At 37.8% G+C, this 17,221-nt stretch overlaps 1 protein-coding gene across 17 annotated transcripts in view; it reads left to right on the top strand.

Annotated features, from left to right (window-relative positions):
* The window catches only part of LTBP1 (latent transforming growth factor beta binding protein 1), a 425,591-nt gene that overhangs the window by 341,040 nt on the left and 67,330 nt on the right, over window positions 1-17,221 (top strand). For all 17 annotated transcript variants that reach the window (XM_022574111.2, XM_089922380.1, XM_089922381.1 and 14 more), the window contains one exon: window positions 5,101-5,226. In XM_022574111.2, coding sequence (XP_022429819.2) covers window positions 5,101-5,226 — 126 coding nt within the window. The remainder of the gene's footprint in view (window positions 1-5,100; window positions 5,227-17,221) is intronic.

Here is a 17,221-nt window from a genome sequence, read left to right as displayed (position 1 = left end):
AATCTCATTCCATCCCATTTCATCCCACCCGGAGCGTGTATCATCCCTTTGTCCAACGTGTCTCATCTGTTAGTCACTTAGTAGCCATCTCCGTCGTCAGATCCACTGTCGAGGTATCACAGTTCCTGTGTTCCAGTAACTCTTATTTTACCTAATAATAGTTCCAGAGCACAAGGGTAGTGATTCAGCAATTTGGATATACCAAAAAGAAGCCATAAAGGTGCTTTTTTTTTTAAATGAAGAGGTGAAAGTTCTTGACTAACTAAGGAAAGAAAAAAAATCATGTGTTGAGGTTGCTAAGATCTATGGTAAGGGCAAAGAGGGAAAAAGAAATTTGTTCTAGCTTTGTTGTCACCCCTCAAACTGCAAAAGTTACGGCCACAGTGCATAAGTCCTTAGTTAAGATGAAAAAGGCATTAAATATGTACAATAAGATAATGGAAAGAGAGAGAAATTACATTCACATAACTTTTATTACAGCATAGTGTTATAATTCTATTTTTAGTGTTGTTAATCTCTTACTGTGCCTAATTTATCAATTATACTTTATTATGTGTATGTATAAGAAAAAAGTAGTATATATACGGTTCAGGCCCATCCATGGTTTCAGGTATCCACCAGAGGTCTTATAATGTATCCCTTGGGGGTAAGGGAGGACTGACTGTACAGTGGACACAAGGTACTAATAAGAACACAGCACCAATCACAGCACAGCTTTAACTGAATACCTACTATGTGCCAATTGCTGAATTACCTTACTTAATTTGTAAAGAATTGAAGAGGCAACTTTTCTTTTATCCATTTTGTGCATGAGTAACTGAAGCTCAGAGAAGTTAATTAGTATGTTCCTCACTAATAAGTAATTGAGCTGAGATTTGAACCCAAGATCTTTCCCCACTATTTTCTCTACATCGCCATACCAATTATTGTTACACTTATAGCCAAAGGAAGGAAGACAATGAGATTCAGTGAATTTTTTTTTTCCCAGTGTAACACATTGAGTTATTGTTGATGCTGGGGTTAAAAAATCAGATTGTCTAGATCATTTGTTCCACCATTTTTAGCTACCCCTAACTGCCCCACAAGTTTTCCTATAATTATTAGTCTAAATAAATCCATGCCTTTTTTCCCATTGAAAACTCAAACTTACCTGTACTCTTACTTATTTCTAATACTGGATAAATTTTTTTTTCTCATTGTTCCCCCGCCATTATGGGACTCTGTAGTGTATCCCAAAGTACATATAAATAAAGGCTTGTTGGAGTCATTTTTTATCCATTGCTACTGGACATGTATGACTTTTTTGTTCTCGATTGTCATAAATTATATCCCTCTCACGTGTCCCAAATCACAGTATTCTTAAAAGAGAATATGGTGTCTATTCTCTTAGTTGTGAATATTATACTCTGTGTATCATTATCTACACTCAGCTTTGTGTCCCTGAGATACAAAAGACATGGGCCTTTGCCTTACTGATCCCAAGATTTAAATATACTGCAGTGTGTACCTCATTTGATATCATATATTTATTTACCTTCAAGGTGAATTTAAATTTTTCAGTATTTCCAATACAGAAATTAAATGTGCTTGGATTTAATGTAGTTGAGAAGAAAGGTTTGAATTATAAGTTTATGTGACAATATTTCCATTTGGGGTCTTTTACATCTTAATAAAATCTTGATTTATATAAAAATGCCAAGAGATACCCCCCAAACCACCTGAATCCTGTTTTTATTACAGACATTTGGGCTTAGAAGTAATATTTTTTCTGTTTCCTCTTGTCACAAATTTTTGACCAAATACAGGTAAAACCAAGTCTTGTATAAAGAGACCATGATTTCATATTGCAAATTATATGCACTTTTAGACTTAAAGTGCATAAAATTCATTTAGCCATCTGATTAATTAATTATGCTGTCTTCTCTCCATATATTAAATTTGTGTTTGTGATTTGATAGGAACTCATATGTGACTGCTCCAAACATGATATTTTATTGACTATAAATCATTATTAAATTGACTTTGTTCTCAGTCACGTTGATGATTCCTGATTTCCAGAATAAATTAATGTCTGCTTGAAAAACTTATATCCAAACGAATGAAAAATATTCCTGAAGCGGGATAGAGTACCATTTAAAAAATACTGTCTGTGAATATGCTCCATCACCCACCTTCTCTGATTAGAAGTCTGTTTATAATACCATGTGCACTCACCTTGTTTTGAATCATCTCTCTTTGCGACGTCACTGGGGGCAGCTTTGTGATCCTTCGCTCTGCCTGAAGTTAGTAGCCTACTTCTATCTAATCCCATGATCGTGTCAGCATTCTGTACATGGGTGTAGATTTCAGAGTTTGTTTTAATGCTGAAAACATAATTGATGACAATGTGAATAACCGTGGAACATAGTTGGATAATAATGCATGATTGGCCTAAACTTTAAACCTCACCTAATAATCTGAAGATAGTTCCATATTCAGGAAGGCATTTTCAATTGAAAGTGTAAGAATGTCTTCCCCCAGCAAAGTTAACGATGTCATACAGACGGCATGGAAATTCTATGTTAATTACTCTCTTTAGGAATGTGGCAGCACACATTTGATCTTCAGAACACACTCAGTTTCACGTTTTGACTTACACGTGCCAAATTGTGAATTTCTGTGGAATCTTGGACCTATGAAAGAAACCCAACTTAAATACAGTCTGGCTTTCAGCAGAGTTACTAGCAGCATAGTTTAGAAATGCCTCAATAAGTGCAACCCAAATTGAATGCATATGTTTCTCTGGTTCCAGATATTTGTGTTGTTCTTTCTTGGTGGTTTCCTGGAAAAAAGTCTGGGAATTCATCTTCAGTTCCTGTCATCAGACTTTTTAGACAATTGTTTGTTAATCAGTGACTTCTCTTTAAGCAAGAAGTTTATGCCCATTCTTCCCCGTGCAGAGTTGCAAAAGTCTGACAGCTTTTATAGGGCCGTATTGAGTCACAGATAAAATAAGGAGGTGGTCTTGGATAACCTCTAGGGCTCTACAAGATGGATATCGACCTGGGACTTGATCTCCAGGCCAGTGGAAGTTTATGGCACTTTGTTGCCCAGGTAGAGGGCAACAGATTCTAGGCAGCAGATTGGAAAGAAAGAATGGAGCTAACGGGTAAAAGAAGGTCAGAGTTCAAGAAAGATCACAACCTAAGGTATTATCAGTAGGTAGAGAGGAAACACAGAGGATACCAGAGATTTTATAAAAGAAGTGACGAATTTCACAGAGTGGAATCATGTTGAGAAATAGTAAAGTAGGAAATGATTCATTGCTCTTCCTTGAAATATTTTAGTGACAATTAGAAGAATGGGCGAATTGTTAAGAAAATGAGTAACTCCTATTTGATTTCTTAGTTGGGTTCAGCAGTAGATAAGCCAGTTAGCCTGAAATATATGGCAGAAGGAAGGGTAAAAAGTTCAGGCTTAATACAGAGATGGCTAAATCAGTAATATTGCCGGAATTCCTATTACACAATGAGATCAACAGGGCAAAAAGAAGAGCCCCAGGAGATCCTGGATATGGGGAAAGGGATGACTCTCTGGAGGAGGTGAGCTGCCGGGTTGGTGGCTAAGCATGTTCTAGAGGTCACTAGGAAGGTCCCATCATCTGTACCTTTCCCATGTTCCCATTAAGCCTCCCCTGTTACATTGTGAGTTTCATAATGGCAAGGGCCCCTTCCTACTCAGCCTTCTCATAGAAAGCCTTCAGCCAAAGTTTTTAATTGAATTAAAGATGGATTTTTAAGAGGATATGTTGAGGACCTCTTTAGCAAGAGATAAAGAGGAGGACCTAGGAGACTTCAGAAAGATAGGAAAATGACCTTAGTAGGGCTACTGCCTGGATGGTGCCAAGGACCTGTGATACTTTTTATGACCCCCAATTAACTAAGAGAGCCTCAATCAATCACTCTTCAGTTATTAGAGAATGAACAAAACTGTGAAATTTTTTGGTGGGCAAACATTCATAATACACTGTTCACTTGCTGTGCTAGGAGTTGGGGACTCAGAGTTAAAATATGCAGTTCTCCTTAAGAAGCAGTCAGTGCAAGAGGGACACAGATGAGACAAACAGCAGTTAAAATGCAGTGCGCATAGGCAGTTGCATGTGTCAGCACCAGTGTGAATAGGTGAACCATTCTCCATGATTCCTTATGTTGTCCACTGTGGGCACTCTTAGCCAGCATAACTAGGATTAGTCTGAAAGAACACTGCATTTACACCAAATACTTCAGGCATTATCAGTGTTTAGGAGTGCATCATCACCCTGGCTACAGGGAGCATAATCATTCTTCACTGAGGGCAAGCAGAGTATGAGATGGTCAACACAACTACAGCATGATTTGTTCATGGTAATAGTCGCTACCACTTTTTGACTCTTGGTTGTGTTGGGCACTACATTAAATAGCGCCTGATGCTCATTCACTAATTTCATCATCACAGAGCTGTGCCAATATTAAGACTTTCCCTGGTATAAAAGGCCTTTTGCTTGTACTTTATTTCTTGTATCCATTTTCAGTGAAATATAGATTGTGGTCTATTTCACTTGTATATTCAGACATCTGAGAAGTGCCATTTTTGAGCCAAACACTGTAAGACACGTCCAGCCTTGCCCTTAAGAAGTTCACGTCCCAGGGATGGATAGGCATGGACATGGGGAGACATACAGGCCACAGGAGAGTTGTTTGCATGGTGGTGGGAGAGGACAAAGGACAGCACAGTATTCACACTGAAGAATATTTCACAGAGGATTTATTTGATTGTAGACCCTCAAGCCTCCAATATGTCTTTTAAAAAAAGGGTACCTTTGGGTTGAAACTATGAAACTGCTTTTTTTTTTTAGGTTGAAAATGGTTTGAACATTGGCTAGTTCCTGTGATTCAACCTAAGTAGTTTCTCTCCGCTGACAGTCCAACTTGTCTTGTGGTCTGGTGTGTGTACAGACTGTATAGTTGTGCCATCAAATAAGTGTCTGACCATGTTGTAATAGATTTTTCTTCCTGTATGTCTGGTATCATAAGAAAACAAAACAGATTTTTTTCAAGTATGTGGAACTCTTCTCGATTCCAGATATTAATGAATGTGAACAGCCTGGACTCTGTGGTCCTCATGGAGAGTGTCTAAACACAGACGGTTCTTTTCACTGTGTCTGCGAGCAGGGTTTCTCAATCTCTGCAGATGGACATACATGTGAAGGTAAGACAAACCATAAGACATCACATAATTATTGCATGATAAAGCAGAGAGGAGATCACTCTCTATTTTAATAGGCAAAGGCTCTGAGACACTGAAAGACACGCATGATTTAAGGCCTTAGAACATGTATGCACCAAGATGACCCCTACCCGAAATCACAGCTCGGGGTGGCTGGGATTTACAAACAGGATAAATGGCCATTATGATGGTGAAAATACTCACAGGTGATTCCACTACTGGTACTGAATTAACAAGTCAAAATGTGTGGGAGGTGATGATTTTAGGTGCACATGGGAGACCTAAAGGAAAACGGGGGCAACATTCTGATGTAACTCGAGACTCTGCCAGTTTTGATTATGCTTCATATAGACCATCTGAATCATTCTGTTTATAAAAATGCCTTGCTTGATTTTTTCTCTGCACCACTGTCAGCAGAGATTTTCCAGAGTTATTCCTCTAATATCCTTAGCTCTAAGCCAGTATATTTTCTTATCTATCAGTATTTATTATGTCCTAAAAGCTAATTAACTTGTAAGATGTTAAGATAACACTGTGGGCTTCCCATTGGCAACCTCTGTATGTTTGCAGGGATACAGCACTGGTTATATTCATAAGATTTATATCTTGATGACTTATTATAGTTTGATAAATTGAGGAATAATTCATCTGAACCTTTATAAAAGTAAACCGAGAAGGTTCCTATAATCATAATTTTAATCCATCCCTTTGTGAATCTAGGTTATCAAAACCCAGCTATGTTTTAAAGAAGTACGAAGGTTTTGTTCTGGGCCTATGATAGGATCCAAATGCTTTGCTCTAAAAAATAGTGCAGCAGGAAGTGTGTGCTCTCCTTACCCATACCACAGTGGAATCAAGCCGAGGAACGGCAACCAGGTTCATCTGAAACTAATTATTATATTGGGAAGAATAAACTGATCTTATAAAAAGCAGGAGATTGTTGAAATTGCTCTCTTGCTGAGCAGACAAAACATTGATACCAGATTTGGTTTCAAGTGAAAGAGAGATAGTGCAGGGTGGGGTTTAAACAAGCAGATTCTGAGGGGTTTGAAAGTGATCAAAAGTGGGGAAATGGAGAAAAACATCATAAAGATGGCCATGAGAGGTTTACTCCATGATTCAGTGGTTCAAGTTTTAATTAATTTTATATTTAGAGCTCTTAAGAAAGACAGAGCCTGAATGCATACATTCTGGGGGGATCACAGTATTCCCTGGTGGAGGGAATAGGGTGTTAGCCCATCTGAGTCACAGACGAAACGAATTTGCAGAATGCACATTTCCCTGCCTTCTAGAAAGGTGCAGGTTTGCTTCTTCAGCTAGCTCTCAAACATGGATAGTAAGGGCTTCCTTTGCTGAAAAATGGTCCCAGTTACAACTGCCAATAGCTGTGCCATGCAAAAACTATATTCAGAAAAAATGTAAGTCACCTCAAGTGCTCACCAGTCAAAGCCATTGCTCCAGAAGAATATACCAATATAAGCATATTCACATTTATTTTTTCTTTTGTACTTTATAATTTGTCTTTAATTCTGTATCTTTTAAAATCCTGATTTCTGCAACTCCAGAGTTACATAATCATTCTAATTTAGTTGCAGTTCTAATTTTGTTAGTCATTTACTTGGCAGAGATTTTAATTTTAAAATGTGTTTTTAGAAAACTTCCAGTGCTTTGTAAATTACTGTACTTTAGTATACTGTCTTTGACACTTGTTCCATATTTTTTACTCCAGAATCTGGATAGTTTTACAAAAGTAAAAAAAGTAGATAATTTAGAATATTGTGCTGATATATGGCAGTATAACTAGAAAGCTCCCTAATTATTAGGCATGTTAATCTCTTTTTAGAATAAGCTTTGCAAGATTTTCATTTTTTGTGGTCTTAATCCAATATATTAAACTGGTCCAAATTTTCTGTTGTTGGACTTAGTCTGAAACTTGTGACAGTAGCAGTATGTCCTGATTCTACCTTTTGGCGGTGGTGTGGGACGAAGCTAGTCCATGTGATGGGAATTTAACTATGGAGGTGATGTGCATAGGACTTGAATTAACATTGAGAAGTGGCTGGCACCCTTATTTCATGCCCATCCACCAGCTTACTTCCGAACTTCTAATTAAAGCAGTTGAAGCCACGTGGATGTGTGAGGGTTGGCATACCCTGCTTTAAGCAGGGCTGAAGGAATCCCACCCAGATGAGGGAAGGAGGGCCCTTCCCTGATTTCCTATGACTTGGAGAGTTGTCAGCATCTCTGCACAGTTATTGAACCACAACGAAGAGGTGCACTCTTCAACATGAACTGTCTCAGGTATCAAGTAGCATGGCCGATTCTTTGGAAATACAAACAGCACCACTGGCCCCTTCCTTTCCCTTATGTATGTGCCGCTCTGGGAGCACGTATGTGGGAGAGGATGGAGAAGCATCTTGTTTTTCCCACGTGAGATAAAGAAGAACAACAGTGTCATTTGCAGTTTGAGTGGAGTGGGAAGGAAGTGATGGGTGAGCAGCTATTATTTATTTATTCATTCCCTCAGCAGTGACAGAGTGCCTGTCTTGTGCCAGGCACCATAACCGTTCCGAGGGCAAGACACACACTGTTCTTGTCCACATGGAGCCTACATTCTAGGAAGGGATTCAGGGATCAATAAGTAAATAGTACATATAGAAAATTACGTTGTTGTAGTTAAATAATATAACATGGTTATACTTCATGGATATAAATAAGTGCAGGGTATGGCATGCCATATATAATTTATAATGCACAGGGGTTTTTTTCCCCAAGTCCTACATGTGGGTGTCAGGAAAGTGCAGGGGAGCAGGACCCTTCTGGTTTACTTCCACCTCGGTAGTTCTCGGTAATTCTTTCTTTTCTTCTCATAACTGCAGTTCATCTTTTCCTGCCACCTCCTGCACCCTCTAGCCAGAGCTTTTACTTTGTGTAGGAAAACAAAGGAAATTTTTTCTTCTTTCATTCAGCTCACTGTTTTATATTTCAATTTATCTTATCGATTTGTTTTAAAAAGTTACACTTCTTTGGCTCCTTTATTTTTCCCCACTTTTTAAATTGCAGCGTTTTAATTCTTAGGAAAAATATGTATCACCCCGTTTATAAGCTGACTCAGGGTTTTGTTTCTTCATCCTCAGAAGAATGTGAGTGAGTGGGAAGAATAGGGAAACTTGTGCCTGTATCCTCAGTGTCACCATGTCTGTCCCCTGACTCCCATAGAGAAATGCCTCCTGGTCTCTGACTTGGCATCACTCCATTCACGTGCCTCTGGGCAGGCTGCCCTTGGCCAGGAATGGCTGTGCTCTCCCACTTGGGTGTCCAGGTTGACTGAGACCTTGTATGACAACAAGTAGAATTGGGGACATTGGGCATCTCTAGACCCCACTGTGCTTTCTAGTCTGTTCACATAATAGACTGGGCACACTGGTCTAGCAGGGACCTCAGAGCAGCCTGGCAACACAGAGGGAGCGTTGGTGACTTACGGAACCTGCTTAGTCATGGCTAATTAGGCCTCCAAACCGTGACCAAAATAACTCCCTAAAGCCCTGTCCTTTAGAAAGAAGCCTCATTCATTCATCCATTTGACAAATATTTATTACGTGTGTGCTATGTACTGGCCACTCCTCTAGGAACTGAGGCTGTGTCAGTGAACAAAAAAAGATCCCCAGTTTCTAGGAGGCAATAAACTAATAAGCAAACTATGTAATATGCTAGACAGTGATAAACCCCATGGAAAAGAGCGGAGTAATGGGGTTCTGAGGTCTAGAGTGAAGAATGGAAGCTGGTACAATACAGACTAGGGTAGTCACAATGGGCTGTTCTGCCTCTGTAATATGGGTTAATGAAAGTAATACTAAAATTGTGTCTGAGTAACAGATAAAGCCATATTAAGTGCCTTTCTTTTTCAAACTGATCATCTCCTGGCTAAGTGATAATAGCCTGTCAATAAATAGACAAGAGGACATGAGATTATCTGCTAAAGGCCTTTTTCCAATTACCAACATGAGTTCTGTTGTCCGGACAGGGGAATAAAAAGTCAGAGTACAACGCCAAGAGCAAACCCTAATGTGAATTATCGGCTTTGGGTGATCATGATGTGTCAGTGTAGGTTCATCAGTTGTAACAAATGGAGCCCTCTGGTGGGGGATGTTGACAGTGGGTGACGCTAGGGGAGGGTTTTGGGAAAACAAGGGGAATATGGAAACTTTCTGTGAAATTTTACTGTGAACCTGAAACTGCTCTTTAAAGGCTGTTTTTAAAAATCAGGCCTTCCTGGCATTACCTGTTTTTCATCAGAAAAAAACAAAAAATCAAAACCTTTAAGTTCAAGTCTATATTCGACTGCTATCTTTTTCTCCCCTGAATTTTGTTGTTTATTTCTCACTTTTCAAAATAATACCCCCAATGGAGTATGTGATCAGGAACTTCTCTCATATTCAAAACAACTCTCATATTGATTTAAAAATTGAGAACTATAGGATTGGAAGGGGACTTCTTAGAACATCTAGGCTGAACTCTGAATCCCAAAGCACTCAAATCAAATCAAGCTGTAAAGGCTCTAATCCTGTAACCTATTTAGATATCTACTATAAACCACTTCTTGCTAACTCATTCATTTGGAAGGGAAAACACGACAAATGCAAGTGGTAAGGATGGCTGGTTTCTTGAAGTTGACTGAGAACAGTGATATCAGAAAGGTTAAAAGAAGTTGGGTCCAAACTCTTAGGCCAATTTTGTGTTCGCTGGGAACCAGAAAATACAGTAAAGGCAACCTTTGCCAAATCAAAGAAATAAAAACGAACTGGGAGCTAGTGTGGTTTTGTTTTCAGACTTTGAGGTACATTTTCTATGAACGGTGTAGAAAGAAAGTATAAAACCATTGTTGACAACACTCCAAGGCAGTTGGTGGTTTTGTGGCATGGAGATAGAACTTTATGTCTATCACCGAAGAGAAAATATTTTTGAAAATGACTTAGCCAAGTAGGACATTGAAGTACCCTGACACAATAATATATTACATCTGGCTGCTTGGCGCAAAGATTTTTAGGGGTTTTTTTTAGTACTTTTAGAGTTGGAAACTGAAAAGCCCAGTAAGAGAACACAGCCGGAGCGTTGCTTTTCTCAAGACAGGGAATTCAGCTTAACAACAGGATCCTTTCCCTCCCTTGTGTGTAAAAAAGGATCAGACAACATTCCAGGTAAGGAAGGGAAGTGGCCTCTTGCTGTAAAGGCTACTGTTCTTCACACTCACCCCTCCTGTGAATGTACTTCTGCAGAAGTGAATGAAATGGATGATCAAATCATTAGGGAGAGAGCTGAGGAAATCTTGCTGCAATAAGCTGCTTTTGGACCTGGAATACATATTTTCCATGCATTGTTTGATTGTCCTCCATATATGAACATTTTTATAAAGAAATTCATAATGGTAGCAAAAAAAATTCAAGAGCTCTTCCTAAGCCTTTTATCGCTGCTGACCTTTTAAAACCCCAGAGCTATGGAAAATCATCTGTTTATAGAAGAAGTAAACACTTTTCCTTGCAGCCAAAAAAATAGACATGAAACTCCCAGAAAGGGAAGTCTGTGGATAGGCGGGCTGCCCCTCACACTTCCTACTGTGGCCCCCCCTCCCCCAGCTCACGTCTGGGGCACCGAGAGCTTCCTGCGTCTACTTTGACCGGTCTTTTGATGTCATCAACAACCCAAGTTCTTGAGAGATCATGGAAGGTCGTTGTGAATAATATTTTTATACTTTAGACCTACATTGTAATGCTTAATATATCGATTCCAGAATCAGTTACTTTTTAGGCATCTAACAGAGAATATCATATGGTTGTCTTGGACGCCCAGTGTGAGTGGACTGGAGATACTTCACACGTCTGATTTCATGACTTTATTAAAACAACAGCAGTAACAGTAATAGCCAGCATTCACTGAGTTCTTGTTAGGAGCCAGGCACTATGCTAAGCGTGTTGTACCCATTTTCTCTTTTAATCTTCACGACAAACCTATGGGTAGGTTAAGTACTAATTGGTATGCTTTTGGCTGCAATGAGCAGCTTACTATAAAGAAATTTATTATACTAATAAGTGCAGAGATTGTCACCTCTCATCTACTATAGGTCTTTATTTAAGTAAAGTTAAGCCCTTTTTTTCTCCTTTTTTTTTTAGTATAGTTGACTTACAATGTTGTGTTAATTATTGCTGTACAGCAAAGTGATTCGGTTATACATATATATGTATATACATTCTTTTTCATGTTCTTTTCCATTATGGTTTATCACAGGATATTGAATATAGTTCCCTGCGCTATACAGTAGGACCTTGTTGTTTATCCATTCTATATATAATAGGTTGTATCTGCTAATCCCAAACTCCCAATCCATCCCTTTCCCACCCTTCTCCTGCTAGGCAACCACCAGTCTATTCTCTATGTCCCTGATTATGTTTCTCTTTCATAGGCAGGTTCATTTGTGTCATATTTTTGATTCCACATATAAGTGATATCATGCGGTATTTGTCTTTCTCTTTCTGACTTACGTCACTTAGTATGATAATCTCCAGTTGCATCCACGTTGGTGCAAATGGCATTCTTTTGTTCTTTTTTATGGCTGAGTAGTATTCCATTGTATATATGTACCACATCTTCTTTACCCATTCATCTGGCAGTAAGCCCTTTTCTAACCACCCTTTCTCACCTTCACTCACCCCCAACATTCCTGTTCCCTGTTTTTTTTTTAACTACTTTATTCTCCTTCTGTGTCTTATCTATTATTTATTGTCCGACCCCCCTGCTAGACTCTAAGGCTGATAAGACAGGAATCTTCATTTGTTTTGTTCATTACTTTGTGCCATTAGTTAGGGCCCAATAAATACTTTGTGAACGAATGAAGGGATGATGAACTGTCTGTAACTCATCCTGGACTGTCAGGAAACAGACATAATTGAGTGTGTTGTGCACTTCTGTGAAGGCTTCCCTTTTTTTTTGAGGATTTCATTCCCTAAAGCACACCCTGCTTAGTATTTGGTGCAGCAGTGGTTAAGACGTTAGGCTGTGGAGTCTGAGTATACATGGGCTTGAACTCTTGCTCCAGCACTTCCAAGCTGTGTGGACTTGAGTAAGATGCTCACGTGCCTCAGTTCCCCACTGCATGATGAGGACAAAATACAGCACCTACATGGAGTTTGTTGGGAGAGGTAAGTATGTTGATACGTGTTGGCAAGTATCAACTTAGAATGCAGCCTGGCCCCTAGAACATGCTCGATGAATGTGAATTATTGTTAGTATTTTAGCACTTCTTACATGGGCACTCTAGTTATTGCTGTTTGTTTCCCTTAATATGTGGGCACCTAAAAGGAAGGGGACATTTAACATCTATTTATTTTTATATGATCTGTGCTTAGAAAATATACAACACACAGTTGTATTGTTTGTGAATTAAATTGTCTGATAGTTCTAAGTCCAGGTCTGGATATAAACAAATTACTATATTTTTTCCATTTTTAAACCCCCAATTTTATTAAAGTTATGTAGAATATGGTACAGTAACTCATTTATACATAATTTGCTTTAAATTCCTCACCTTTTGTGTTCCCTAAGCATTACATGTGACTAACTTTCCCCATTCACCTCTGAGGTATTTCAAGTTTTTAAGTGTGTGATGTGTCAATTGCCAGTAAACTGATCGCTCATGCAAATGCTTATTTGCGTTTAAGTATTGACACTGTTATTTCTAGAGGTACACTGTCTATCTTCTGTGGTTTCATAACTAATCTTTCTTGGACTCCTGTTTGAATATAGAAAGAGAAAAATTAGAATAGTGAAAAAAAATGGGAATTTTTTTGGCTGATCTCATATTGCCTCTGGGACCCAAGTGTCAAAAAGATGAATCTGGGGTTTGATGTAGTTGGCCTGTGCTTAGCGTTTTCTCCCAGTCTCACTGGCAGCACCTCTTAGTGTAAGAGACACTATATGAGAAGGGAAAATGTACAGCATGACTCTGAAGTTAGAATGAGATATTTTTTAGAAAAGCTCAGGTGTTAAAATGTAAAACCATTAAATGAATGCAGAGGTAATCCAAACGGTTATAAATTGACCTGGTAAGACAAAACATTGCGTTTTAAAAACTGATACAATGTAAAAACACACAGAGTATCTTTTTCAAGTAATTGTGGCAGAGGAAATATGCAATTGGAGTTCAGGATATTTTCCACGAATATCTAAAGAACTTTTTCTTAATGGCATGGAATTTATTCAAAATGGAGAATTTATTCAAACGCTCCACTTTTTGTGATATTCCATTATATGATGGTAAATGAGGATTATTCTTTACCTTTGGGAGTAGAAAAGTGTTTTTTAAAAGCTTTCATCCAGTTTCTTCTCTTTAAATTTTTAGAAATGTTTTTTTCTGTGGCAAATTCAAATCCTTCTCATTCAGTTTCCCAGTTTTTATATAACATTTTTTCAGTCCATCGTGGGAAGAAATAGGAAGAAAATGGCTTTTTAAGTTCAGAAATCACTTTGATTCTCTTTCTCTAGAACGAAAGAAGAAGTGTTTGGTGTCTCATTAAAAATATACTACCTTTTCAACTTAACTCAGAGTTTTCCCTTTAAATGTCACAGATACTCAGTTTTGGATTTTCACCGATAATACCGAGGTTTTATCGTAATTGAACAAACATCTGGTGCTTGCAGTGGCTTCCCCAGGCAGCGCCTCTTCCCTCCACCTGTGTCTCCGTTTTCTGAGGGGAAAGATCTGTACCCAGTGCAAACTGCGGGCTTTCAGAGCTGTTTAATGACACAGATGCCCTTTGCAGCTACAGAACCTGAGGAGAAGTGAGACAGACCACTTTCCCCATTTTCTTAGTCTTTCACTGCATGAGTTTGTTAATACGGTTTGGAATGTGAAAGCCAAAACACTCTTCTGAAGTTTTTTCTAAAGCAGTTGACCTAAAATTATTTCATTCATGAGGATTTTCATCCTTGGCCTTATTTTGAATAATAGAGATAGTCTTCTGTACATTTATTCCACTTCCTTGTCTTCAAAAGCCAAATGGAAATGAGAAGGGACATAATTTAAAAACTTGAAAAATTCTTAGGACTTTTTGGGGTCTTAAAAAAAACCCACAAAATTTAAAAACTCATTAATTTTATATTTTACCCTCATGTAGAAGAATATTTACTAGCTGTATTAATTTTAAACTTATGAAAGGGCATGTGGGGTAGAGAAAGAGAACCAGGAACCCACTCTCAGCAGTTCAGATGCACGTGGGAGGGAGTGTTGCCAGTAAGGTCCTGGGGAGCTGTACTGATCCAGATCAATCATCATTAATGCTTAATAGTCAAATATGACCTCCCTTTGCACATCACATGTTTCTGTTTAAATATTCATGATTCCTAAAACCCTATATCCTGGAACATTAGGATTCCAGTCTGTTCTGAACATACAGCAATGCTGTTATAATTCTAAGAAAATGATTTTAAAATTCATTCCATAGTAATTCTCCATCACCTTCTACGAGACAAAAAATAGTAGCATAGCCTGGACAGTATTCAAATGATTCCCTTGACTTGCAGTGGGTCACATAGAAACGTTAAAATTTTAAGAAAAGATGTATTGTGTTACATTGGTTCTCTTATTTTCACCTGTATTCCTACTTAAGAAAAAACAAAAACAGAAAAATAACTTCATTTGCATATGGAAGAAATTTAAGTGTCAGCGTATTTGAATGGCTTACAATGGACAGGTAGCGAGTGGTGACCAGGCTTGCTACTTAGAGTCCCTTAATATTTTAGTCTAATAGGTATATATCTCTTACCAAGGAGAAAGGAAGACAGAATGAGCTTTTGAATGTGTAAGATGGTCTTTAACCAGGAAATACAACAGTGTGGATTGGCTTTTTTTTTTTTAAGTAAAATTTTTAAATTGCTTAAAATATATAAAGAAAAGTGTATCAGTCATAAGGGTACTTTTGATAAACTTTTACAGAGTGAGCACACTTGACAATGAGCCCCTTGAATGCTCTCTCAAGCTTCTTCCTGATTATTACCCATCCCCCTGCCCAATACCCATACACAGCAGTAACCACTATTTTGTCTTCATTACCATGGCTTTGTTTTGCCTGTTTTTGAACATTGTATCAGTGGAATTATGTAGTAGGTATTCATTTGTGTCTGGCTTATTTCATTCAACATTATGCTTATAAACTTCACCTGTGTTATATGTAGCAGTACTTCATCTTCAGTGCTGTACAGTATTTCATTGTATGAATGTACTACAATTATGTATCCATTCTACTGTTGATGGCCATTTGGACTTCTTCAAGTTTGGGACTGTTGTAAATAAAGCCTTAGTAATCTTGAACATACCTTTTGGTGGATGTAATCACTAATTTCTGTTGGATATTACCTGGTAGTGTAATTTATAGGTCATAGAACATATGTATGTCTCATTTTCATAAATACAGCCAGTTTTTCAGACTACCAGTTTACACTGCCACCAGTTAAGTTTGAGACTTCCAGTGCCACGTCTTGTCAACAGTTGGAATTGTCAGTCCTTTTAAAGGTTAGCCATGCTGAGTAATGGTATCGCACTGTGGTGTCAATTTGCATTTCCCTTGTGAGGACTGATGTGCAACAACTTTTCATACCTTTATATTGGCTCTTTCAGAATTGTTTCATTTGTCTACTTCTGTATAACAAACCTCTTCAAAAGGAGGTACCCTACACAACAGTTCTCTCCATGGTAACTTCAGTTGAACCCAAGTTCTTAATTTTAATGAAGTCCAGTGTTTTCATTATTTCATTTGAGATCAGTACTTTATTGTGTCCATAATCTTTGCAAACCCTGAAGGCATTATGATACCTTTTATATTTTCTTCTGAAAGCTTTATTTTATATTTTACATTTGGAATCTGTCCTTGCCATGAAATTGATTTTTGCATGTGGTGCGAAATAGAGGTCAAGATTTATTGGGTTGGCCAAAAGTTCGTTTGGGTTATGGCGCCATCTTCTGGAAAAACCCGAACGAATTTTTTGGCCAACTCAATACTTTTTTCCAATGTCCATTTGGGTCGTGGCTGTTTGAGAAGAGCAGCCTTTCCCCACTGATCTGCACTGGTAACTCTGTTATGAAGCATGTGGTCAAATATATATGGGTCTATTTCTTCCTCATTCTATCCATAGGTTTACTTATCTACCCTTGCTCCAATAGCATACTCTCTTAATTACAGTGGCTTTATAATCAATTTAAATATATGGTGCTGCAAATTCGAAATTGTTATATTTTGTTGTCCACTGAGATTTTCAGGCCTATTCTTGGCCCTTTTCATTTCTATATAAGTTTTATAATCAGCTTATCAATTTTCACCAAAAAAAACTCTGCTGAGGTTTTGTTTGGAATTGCATTGACTCAATAGGTCAATTTGGGAAGATTTCACATTTTACAATATTGAGTCTTCCAATCCATAAATAAGATATATCCCTCAATTTGTTTAGGTTTTCTTTCATTTACCTTGGTGTTTCGTTGCAGCTTTTTTGTGTAAGGTCTTACACAATATTTTTAGACTTATGCCTAGGTTTTTAATATTTTTGTACTGTAGTGAGTGGTACTTAAAGTGGTTTTTTTTTACCCTTATAATTGTTTGTTACTAGTGCATAGAGCTACATTTGATTTTTGTACATTGACCTTGTATCTATTACCTTACTAAATTTACTTGTTATTTCTAGTAGTTTATCTGCAGATTCTTTTGGATTTTGTACATAAGCCATTATGTTGTAGATGAAAAACTATTTACTTATTTTCTTTTGATAATTATACTTTTCTTAGTCTTTCTAGGACCTCTACTACATAAAGGTTGTGATAGCTAGCTTCTTTGTCTAATTCCTGATCTCAGCAGGGAAAGCATTTAATATTTAAGTATGGTGTTTGCCATAGTTTTGTTGTTTTTAATATGTACTCTTTATCAGATAAGGAAATTCT

Source organism: Delphinapterus leucas, chromosome 13, assembly GCF_059928025.1.
Source record: "Delphinapterus leucas isolate spDelLeu-1000000601 "Yukka" chromosome 13, BTC_Dleu_Yukka2, whole genome shotgun sequence".
Taxonomy (NCBI): domain Eukaryota; kingdom Metazoa; phylum Chordata; class Mammalia; order Artiodactyla; family Monodontidae; genus Delphinapterus; species Delphinapterus leucas.
Note: the sequence above shows the minus strand (reverse complement) of the source record. Positions and strands in the feature narration are given on the sequence as shown.